This window comes from Chenopodium album, chromosome 16 (genome assembly GCF_948465745.1).
Source record: "Chenopodium album chromosome 16, dcCheAlbu1.1, whole genome shotgun sequence".
In the NCBI taxonomy this organism is placed as follows: Eukaryota; Viridiplantae; Streptophyta; class Magnoliopsida; order Caryophyllales; family Amaranthaceae; genus Chenopodium; species Chenopodium album.
This window is the reverse complement of record NC_137849.1, coordinates 41,974,270-41,985,466: the sequence shown is the minus strand read 5'-3', so window position 1 is coordinate 41,985,466 and position 11,197 is coordinate 41,974,270. Positions and strand designations below refer to the sequence as shown.

Sequence of the window (11,197 nt, the reverse complement as noted above, 5' to 3'; positions counted from 1 at the left end):
GAGACTATTATGGAATCTTTTCGGGCTTTCAAGTCTCAACATATTTTTTGGGAAGGAAATCAGGTGCATATTATGTTGCCTCATTTGGATACTTTATTCTGATTCATCTAGATATCGACCCCTTTTATGTTCAACAAGTTTTCTTATTTTTTACTCCTTGATAAATTAGGTCACAATCTTGTAAGAATCCGAACCCATGATTATGTCAGCCAAATCTCTCCATTGTTGAATATATCGATTTCTTACCATTGAATCCCCCGATCCATTTGTCTTTTCTCCAATTCCCTTCCTTCCTAATTCATTATCCAAATGAAAGATACTTCATCACTTTCGATCCCTTCCTTTCCCTCTAGCTATTTCCTTCCTTCCTAATTCGTTATCCAAAGCAAATACCTCAAACTTAGAAATGCCCTAATATATTGTTAGATTTCAACCATTAATTCTTGTTTATTAATACATTGCGTAGTAATTACAAACCTAAATTAGATTTAGGGGGCTATAAGCCAATTAAAGGAAAAACAAAGAGTTAAAAGGCTAGCTAGAAAGTACAAGGTTGTATATGCTATGGGTGCATTCCTGAAAAAATAGTTTTTGTATTTCAAAAGTGCTTTTCTAGATAATGTTTAATTATTTCTACAGAAGTTTTGAGGAGTTTACAAACATATTTTTACCAGGGTTTAAAAATTGCTCTTGCATTGGTTGGAACTCATAAATTATAGAACATGATGAGTGAGAGCACAAACAAACACTTCATACACAATATATACATATGTATATTTTTTTTTTTTAAAAAAAAAAAACCTTTTAGGGTGAGAATTTGGGTAAGGCCATTGAGACATATCATGCTACACCATATAGAAATACAAGTTCCATTAAAGTAATAATTCAATACATTGAGCAAAATAGTCCATAACTCCGTACACATGATAAGTTATTGTATTGTTAGATAATCATAATCTTAATCCCTTTTTAGATTGAATGAATCTAATAATTTGAATTAAACTGAATGTAATTGAAAAAAAGTAAATTGAACTGATAAATTGAACCACGAGAATACATCCTTATATATGTCCATATAGGTTACAAAATTACGAAAACACAAAAATCCAGAACTTCAAGGATCACAAATATACACCTCTTATAAATCTAGAAAACCGACCTAATACCTTTTTTTTTGGAGACAACCTAATACATTGACTTAGGGTACAGTATTTTCTATAAGATCAGACACCCAACGTAATAAGGCCCAAATTCTCAGGAATAATAATGCATGATCATTAGTAAGCATACTAGGTTCAAAATGGATGAAATCAATTGGTTTCAGAATTTCTAATAGTCATTAAATATTACCTTAATTACACAGTACAATTAAGTACACTTAATCTATCTCCACACATCAACATAGGCATGCAAATTGCAGAAACTAGCTACAAAGTACACCAAGCCAAACACTGCTTATTTGGGTCTAATAATATTAGTGCAAACTTTGACTTTTCACTTAGCGTTCTCGAGCAGCTCTTCAAAATAGGCATAGCCTGCAAGAGAAAATCACTATTAAGCTTAGTTTTCTAACAACAATGATTAGTCCGTCGTGCTGATTGAAAAAGATCTCTAGTTTAACTATGTATGTCCAATTATAATCGTCACATTTACTAAAAGATATTACAGTACCGAGTAATATTATTTTAAATGAATTTCTATCATCTATTTAGACATCTCTTTTATGTGAGATTATGATAACGTGACAATTATTAATTCCAGACAAATAAGATAATGATACACATACACATAAGCAAATAATACCATCCATGCATGCACATAACTCACCCTAGTTTGAGAGAAGTGTCCGAGCTATCATCTTCGGTGAGGGGAGGACCGCCATTTGTGATGGACTCCGACGAGTACTGACCTTCTTCGTGGATGGTCGACGTATCAGACTGATCCAGAAGAAGAGCAGGCTTTCTTCCTTGTGATAATTCAATCATCTGCAACCAAGAATGATCCATGCCAACTACAAAAATAAGCTACTATATTACAAATTTACAAGTCATAAAAATGTCAAATTAAAGGGTGACTTACTTTTTGTTTCAGCTTTTGATTTTCTTCCATTAATAAATCACCCTGCACTTGCAATTTAGTTAATAAACTTGCATTAACAACGGCAAATTTGTTGATTAATCATTGAAGAATTAGGAAATAAATTTTCTTACCTGTTTTTGGAGAGTCTCGATTTCATGCTTTATACGTTTTCCCTGAAAATATGCCAAAATTATTAAAAAGAAATTCGAACACACAATTACACAAATGTAAATAGAAACATTAAATTGAACAATAACATACTTCTTCCATTTCAAACAAATTAACACTTTAATTAAAAATTTGGGAGCTTTTTGGTCAAAATATTGCAATTTTTATAAAATGGAGGAAGTATATATATATTAAGGGTTTGTTCTGATTTACTGAATTGAGCTCAACTGAACTGAATAGAGCTGAAATAAATTGTATATGAGAGAAGGAGATTAGAGGTTGCTGAGCTGAACTGAAGTGACTGAAATTAAACTCAAGAGAACAGACTCTTAGTACGTAGTCTCATATAGAATACTCGCAAATGGTCCAATATTAGCCAACTACGTACAATACTTTTTTTTAGCTAAATTAGGTCATATTGTTAAATTTAAAACGACTAGAACAATGTACGAGTGTCAATTATTTTAGAATGGAAGGAGCAGTGGTATGATCATTCCCACAAATTACTAACACAGTTTTCATTAAATTATAGTCCAAACCTTAGTTTCAAGAACCCGGGATAAACTACCCTCAAGGATCCTTTCAAGCTGTAGTAGTTCCTCCAAATCCACACCTTGAAGATCCTCTCCTCGCAACTTTCTACACAAATCGAAAGGGAATTATCGTCACTTACTTAGATAAACAGATCTCGTAGAGATGTACGAGTAGTTATAATTACAACTAATTAACCTTGCTTAAACATATATAGTATGTACGTACTACCTTAGTTCCTGGTTTTTATCTGCAACCTCATTGTTGAGTTTAGCAAGATTGCTGTTCTCAAGCTGCCATAAAGAACCATAAGATAATCGAATTACTCAACATATTATTCTTGTTTATATATAACTGCATGTAAAATTGTAAATAGATGCATGAACTTATATAAACTCAAGTAAACGAATGGCTTAAACTTATATGTTCCATATACATGATAATTTACGCTCATGCAGTAGTGTACATCTTTAACCATTAATATTTTTAGTTTATACTATTTAAAAAATATATAAATTAATAATAAGAACATTCACATTGAAACAAATTTAAGGTATTACCCTAATAACGAATTTCCAAATAAATTTATGGTCAAAGAAAGTCAAAATTTTCAACTACGTACAAACACATGAATAGTATGTGGGAACGAAGATACCTGCAATTCAAGGAATGGTTCTTCTTCCTTCTTCTCATAATTTGCATGTGCACTGTATCGTGCCAAGATATCCTTCATTCTTCATAAAGATCGATCGAGGTTATTAATGGATATTATTAACTTTAATTTAATCATTATGCAACAAATCTCATATTACAAGATCATATTAGATAAAACAACAATATTGTCGTTATAAAACAAGTCAATATAACACTTAGGTCAATTACTCGTTGGATCATACCTTATATCGCTACTAATCCTTTTTGTTATAATTAATGGCTGAATAGTGTGAGTTAAATACAATATAAAGTAGGTAAAAAAAAAAAAAGGTTTGAATTACTTTATTTTGTACACCACTAGTCCATACTCCATAGTATATAAATGTGATTATATAAGCTAAATTATACTCTTAGGTCTGAATATGATTGTCCAAAAAACTAGCTATCAAGCTCTAATAAATAAAAGGACAATGACTTTTACGTCCTACTAAAAGTAGTAACTTTACAATGTCGAGAAATGCAAGATACCACATTCACAAAATCAAAGCAAACAAATCCCATCAATTAACGTTTACAGTAAACTTCTGATCTTGTATAATTAACATCCATATATTTGCATCAATCATCATCTTTAAATTTCTCTACAAAAGTCCAATGACAAGCAAGCATGCAACAATTAGCTGTAAATCTTGAAGTGAGTGTAGGTCCATCCCTTTCTATGTCTTCATCACCTTTTGTTTCATGTTAATCAAGTGTAGGGTTCATACCTAGATCACTATACATGTATAAATATCAAAAGTGACTTCGTTCCTATGCAGAAATGATGTAAAGATTGGTTCATATACAGAGTCGTATAGACTATAGACGTATACCCATATCAGAGAAGACTTTCACTTTCTACAAATCCGGTTAGCATTGCTAGCTAGCTATGTAACCAATTGGCAATACGTTGATCATAACAACGGGAAAGAACATATCTAACAAACAAACAAACAATGATAGAAAGCTTGTCAAGCTATCATACATTAACAATGGAAAGGACAGATCTAACATCCAAGTATAGGATAATTCGACGAGTATTATTGAGGATTGTAATGACAATTATGCTAATATACGCTACACCTCATAAGTGTCCTAACATGCAAGTAAAGGTGGGCATCGTGCCGTGTCTGGGTGGGGCTCGTGCCGGGCCGTGTCGTGTCGTGCCAAATTTTGGCACACCCCAGCCACGTGCCTGGCGGGTCGTGCCGGGCTGTGAGCCAACCCCGTAATTATTATTTTTTTTTATTTTTTTTATTTATAAAATATATATGTATATAAAAAAAATTCGATATACATATTTTTTTTGAACAACTTAAGTTTATATAAATAATGTTATTAATTTATGTTTATGTTAATGTTAATATATTTTTTTTGAACAACTTTAATTTAATTAAGTTTATATAAATAATTTATGTTTAAGTTCATATAAACTTAATTAAATAAGTTAATATAAATAAACTTAATTAAATAAGTTAATATAAATAAACTTAATTAAATAAGTTTATATAAATAAACTTTATTTATTTATTAATTAAATAAGTTTATTTAATTAAATAATTTTATATAAATAAACTTAATTAAATAAGTTTATATAATTGGCCACGGGCCGTGCCGGCGAGCCGACGACCGTGCCGCCCGCTGTGCTCGTGCCGAATTTCAATTTTTGTTTACGGCACGGCCCGCGGCCCACTTCGTGCCGTACCGGAGTCGTGTCGGGCCCGTGCCCATCTTTACAGGATGGGGCACCTTGGCCCGAAATGGAAATGTTAATTATGGTCTAGACTTTTTTAATGTTTAATTATTATCTCTTTTTTTGAACTTCAGAGATTAGTGTGTAAATATTTATGCTCCTAAAAGTATTTGTTTACATATTTTCCCTCCAGCTCATTAATGACATCGTTTTTTGTTTTCACTTTTGATTTTTTTGAAAACAAACAACCAAAAAACACAAAACAAGAAGAAAAAAAAAGGTATTTCCACTATTTTATTGTTAAGGCCCTATTCACTTCACCTTAAAAAAGTAATATTCAGTAAAAATAAGCTCACTTCAGTAAAAATAATTTCAGTTCAGTAAAAATCAGTAACTTTAAAGAAGAAATATAATAGAAATTCAGTAAAAATAATTTTAGTTCAGCAAAAATAATTTCAGTTGAGCAAAATTAATTTCAGTTCAGTAATATTAATTTCAATTCAGCAAAAATAATTTCAATTCAGTAAAAATAATTTCAGTTCAGCAAAAATAAGGTAGATAGAACGGGGCCCAATTTTCAAAATTTTCATGATTTAATAAAGTTGACCAAATTTTGATTCACTATATGACATATATTACATGATTTTGAAAATCAAAAAATAGAAAACTTCACTGATACTAAATGAACCCTGTTGTGTCATAAGGTCAAACAAAAAGAGTTTTCCATATAAGAAAACAAATAATTAGCGAATAAGCATTATTAGGATGAGAATATACATTGATTGTATTTTTTTACAAACTCATATTAATTTGAGATTCATCTTCATAAACAAGTACCATTTATAATCACTTGCCTAATGATAACATGAGAGGTTTAGGTTATGTTGTAACTAGGTTAGGCATCGTATTATGCACGGAAATTTTTAATAATGAATTTTAAATTAACATTGTATATAGGGTTGTTCATCGGTCCAAGACCACACCGGACCGACGACCGAAAATTAGAATTTTAAGAACCGAATACCAAATCGATTAAGCTAGGACCGAACCCGGGCCGGACCGAAAGAATCAGTCCAAAACCGAACCATACCGCTTTGGACCGATTTAAGAATTTTTGTAAAAAGAATACTCAATTTTTTAATAAAGTTATGGAGAACACGAAAAAAGTAAAGGAAAAACTATATTTTAACGTCATTTTTACGTCTTTTTTTATATGTTTAGTACAAAAAAAACTTATAAAGTTAAAGTTATCTAAGCTTATTAAGGATAATTTTAACCATTATTTAAGGTTTCACGCATATTTTTAATAAAAAAATCGGTCCAATTCAAGACCGGTTTTTACAGGATTTTGGACCGGACCGAACCGAAGACCGGAAAAATGAATTTCAAGACCCGAAGAGCGGTCCGATTAGTTCGGTCCGGTCCGGTCCGGGGTGATCCGGTCCATTTTTTCGGTCCGGACCGATTTATGAACACTCCTAATTGTATAAGTAAATTTGCATATGTAAATATTATAATGGATTATAAAATAGCCAATAATCCAAACAGATGTTTAAAAATATGCATATTACTATATATTGTACTGTTGAATGATACATTAAATATAGACTATTTGTCCTTTAAATAATACAAGCCCTGGTTTGTTAAAAAAAAAAAAAAAAAAAAGGATACATCAAATATTTTATTTATGTAAATTAGAAATTTTGTTTTATACTTAATTTTATAGTTGGCGATAAATATAAAGACACATCAAATCTTTTATTTATGTATAAATTTGTTTTTTATATGGAATTTTTTTTTAAGAAATAAAAATATAAGGAACACCCTTTACAAAATAATTTTATGATAAAATATGATTTATAATTCTATTGTAATAATGCATATATGAAGTATAAATTCACGTATCAAACTTAGTCCCATTTTACTAATTGCCCTATTTGACAAATATTGTGATAGCCTTTTGGTCAAACAAGGCAAAAATTCAAAGGTTGATAGTATATACACTAATACACCCTTTGATTCAAGTTTTTTTTGGCCCATTTTGATGATTAAATGCATTCTGATTGCTTATCTATTAACTATTACTAAAACAAAACGTTGTTGACATCATCATAATTGTCCACATGTCACTCTTATAGTAAAAAAATTTCCGCCTAAATGCAAGGATAATGTCATCTGTTTTTAGAAGCTATCATATTTAATACTGTAATTTTGAAATTTAAATATAGAAGCTTTTGCATTACAAATACAACGTATCAATTTATTCTTAAAAAATGAAATAATTTTAAGTAGCTCACTAATAAATAGACTCCTACATTTTTTTTTTAAGGGAAAGAATCCTACATTAAAATATGATGGGAGCATTTTCGTGAATAAATCAACAATTTTTTCATTATTGTAGGCTCCACAATTAAATAAAGTTGTTGGTTTATTTACGAAATTATCATGTGAAAAACAAATTTTATTTTTCACTATGAGAAACTGGGGCATCCCTATTGACATATGTATTAGACAAAGTTGAACAAGTATTATATTATAATTTTGATGAATTTCTTAAATTTTAAAAGTACAAATATTTTTGTACAAGATGCATAATTCTTATTTATATTTATTCATTTTTTACAAAAAATGTACAAATAATAAAAATAGATTACCGTGCATCACACGGGTTCTAACCTAGTTTAATCCTCAAATAAGTAAAAAAAAAAATAGCCACCGAGTGTATATAAAAATTTTCACCCCTTAAATGCAATATTTTATTTAATTGCTTCAATTCATTTAAAGATATGCAATGAGTGCGTTCTATTCACCTGATTTTTTTACTTATATGAACTTATCTGATTTTATTTGAATTTATTAACCCTTAATAGAATTTATTTTAGTTATAAATTAAATTTGGATAGCCTTGGTTAACCTTTATCACAACTTATCTTATATGAACTTATTAACCCCTATGTGAATTTATCAACCCTGAAATAAGTGAAAATAAGATGAAAAGAATAGGGCCTATGGAATATTCCCCTGATCCCTTTTACCCTGTATAGGCTAGCAATATGATATGATTAAACTGAATAATACTACATGTCTTACTATAAATAAAGAAATTATTACTGGTCAATTATTAAATTAAAATACCAATACTACATTCTAAAAAAGCTACCAACGCAATAATTAACAATTTCTTTTTCAATAGGCACAAGCTTTAATTATTAGCAAAACATTTATGTAGACACAAATACACAATAGGAGTATACATTTTAAGTATAGTATAACTAGAATAAATTGAATAAATACCTTTGAGACAAAGATTTTTTAATAGATTGGGACGTGCATGTGGCCAATAATGTTGTTACTCAATTAAGGACCAAAATGCTCCACGGATCGCATAGAACTTAAAGATAACGTATAAGATGAAGTGCTATTCATGAATAATATGATACTTTTACAATGTTTAGTTTTATTAATCATGCTTATGATTCTAAAATTGTTATACTTTCATATAGTACATCACATTTACATATAGTTAATTATGCTTCACTAAAATTTATAGATATGTATAATAATATGACTTTAGATCAATATATATTTTGTATGATGATGAAATTGTACATGTATGTATTGAAATTATTTTCTAGTAATTCAACTTTCTTCTGGAGTAAAGGAAGGATAATTATGTTGCCTTCTCTAAATTTTTATGATGATTTCAATTCCCACTTTTTTCTACAATATTTTCTCTCTATCATGGTCATCTTTACTAAATACCTTAATGATCATTTTATTCATCAATTATTACTTAAAAATTCATTATCACAACCATCATTTATTACCGCCTACTAACTAAGCCATTTGAGTTCTTCCAATCAAATTATTACAAACAAAAAAGGTAGATATGAGCTATTTCCCTAGGTAAAAGTATTTATAGTTGTTATTTATTCCAATAACACTTCTAAGAACATGAATTATATTGATGAACAAAACCATATATGAAGTTAAATCATCCTCATTTAATTGTAACATTACTAATTTACTACTCATTTAATTGTAACATTACTAATTTACTACTCATAAGATTTACATTGATTGAGTGTATAACAGTTTATGATCCACTGTTAGTGAATAATTATTTTATGTTACTGTTGATTATAATTATTTTGGGGAGCGTTTGATATTATCATACATAATTCTAGGGAGCTGTGAGTTTTGTACTTGTTAACAGTAATCTCACTACCATCTCTCTACTCTTTTCCTTCATCCCCATAAATTTATTTCCATTAACACGCTCATATTTTATCAGCAAGAATCATTTAAACTAAAAAAAAAGGACCATAAAAAGAATAATTCAACTCAGAAAATCAAGAATAATCTTTCACTTGCAAATAACTTTAATTATTTTACAGATTAGAGAATAAACTAAACTTCACTATTACCTAATTTCTTTTAAAAACAAAATTATCACCTCATTCTTTCTTTTCAAAAAGCTTTTTCATACTAATTATGAAAGATTGTAAGTATTACCTTCGTTTTAAAAGAACTTTCTACATGGAAGGCTACCATTATTGTCTTAGTCAAAAAGTCAAAACACGATTAGAAGAACATTATGAGACAGATAGTACATGTATAATAATATAAACCTTTCCAAAAATAACTCGATTGCTAGTAATCTAGATTTACCTGGAGTTGGAGAAATCAAACAATTTGCCAGTAGCAGAGAAGATGATGAGGGCAATATCGGCATCGCAAAGAACTGAAAGTTCCTCAGCTTTCTTAAAGATCCCTCTTCTTCTCTTAGAGAAGGTAACTTGTCTGGCAGTTATATTGTCTATCTTCTTTATCTTTATCTTCTCCCTCGCCATCGACGACGATGATGATCTTCCTGCCATTTTTACCCCTCTCAAGCTCAATTATCAGTAAATAAAATTAACCCAAATAATAATGTAGATTATACTCTTTGTATAAATATATGGGTAACAAAATATTGAACATTATGTTATATTTTTTTAAGACATGAAATTATGCAATATTCTAGATCTACAAATACCAATGCAATAAATTAAATTAAATCAAGATTATAAAAGAAAAAAAATTAAAAAGAGTGAGGAAAAAGAGAGAAAATATAAGAAGGGTTAGTACAAAAACTATATAAAGTAATATTACTAAAATTAGTAAAGAAAAAAAGGAAACCCTAGATCAGAAAAACCCAGAAGAAAAAAAAAAATGGAACAACCGATAATAGTAGATTAACATGTTTAATAGCAAGAAAGAAAACATAAAATAAATAAAATAAATATATCTATAAACAGTAAGTATTTTTCTTGAGATTTGGTTTCTTTTTTCTTCCATGAATATGAATATTTTTTTGCAGAGGAGAGAGAAAGAAAGAGAGAGGGCAGACTTTTCATACCTGAGTCAATGAAGCAATGCTAACTATTCTGGGCAGGTATACAGTTTCGTAGAGAAACTTGTCAATATCTTCATATAAAAAAAATGTAATTAGGGAGTACGAGTACTAGACAAGAAAAGGCAGCCAATTAGCAAGGGAATCGGACTTGTGTGTGGACCTACCTACGACGAATTCTTTTGGATTTAGGATGCGTTTTATTTATATTGTTTTCACTTATTTTATCTGAATTTATTATAATTTGATGGTCCTTATCATAACTTATTTTACTTTAACTGAACTTATCTGAAGTTTAAACTACACTTGAAATAAGTGAAATAAAGTGAACAAAAGAAGTTCTGACCCTTAATAGACTAAGCTTAGCTGAATTAAAATGGGTAATTAATTACTCCATTTTGAAACAAACGAAGAAAGTATCAATTAATTGTGGTCCTTGCACGGTGTAGCTTTGGGTTGCCTAACTAGTCAAGATTCAGCTTTGGGTTGCCTAACTAGCTCATGACACTCGCCTTTTTCACTGACTTCTCAAGTCGTGTTAAGTAGAGGTCGGTGTTGAGCTCGACTCATGAAAATTATTTTAAATGAGACGAACTCACAAAGTCACAAGCATATCAACACCTATTGTACTGTGTTAA

General features: G+C 29.6%; 1 protein-coding gene across 1 annotated transcript; it reads right to left on the bottom strand.

The window, feature by feature from the left end:
- Positions 1–1,009: 1,009 nt before the first annotated feature.
- LOC145586550 (MADS-box protein AGL24-like) lies at positions 1,010–10,714 on the bottom strand. Its single transcript, XM_081643407.1, has 9 exons — positions 10,566–10,714; positions 9,836–10,037; positions 3,434–3,512; positions 3,010–3,071; positions 2,787–2,886; positions 2,211–2,252; positions 2,080–2,121; positions 1,828–1,985; positions 1,010–1,535 (listed from the first exon to the last, which is right to left on the bottom strand). The coding sequence occupies exons 2-9, from the start codon at positions 10,015–10,017 to the stop codon at positions 1,520–1,522; spliced, it is 681 nt and encodes a 226-aa protein (XP_081499533.1). The 5' UTR covers positions 10,018–10,037; positions 10,566–10,714; the 3' UTR covers positions 1,010–1,519.
- Positions 10,715–11,197: the final 483 nt, after the last annotated feature.

Excerpts from the sequence above, each read along its gene's own strand:
- LOC145586550 (XM_081643407.1), bottom strand. The coding sequence starts at position 10,017 with ATGGCGAGGGAGAAGATAAAGATAAAGAAGATAGACAATATAACTGCC. Across the intron at positions 3,072-3,433 it reads AACCATTCCTTGAATTGCAG|CTTGAGAACAGCAATCTTGC; the intron begins GTATCTTCGTTC and ends TCTTTATGGCAG. Across the intron at positions 1,986-2,079 it reads ATCAAAAGCTGAAACAAAAA|ATGATTGAATTATCACAAGG; the intron begins GTAAGTCACCCT and ends TCTTGGTTGCAG.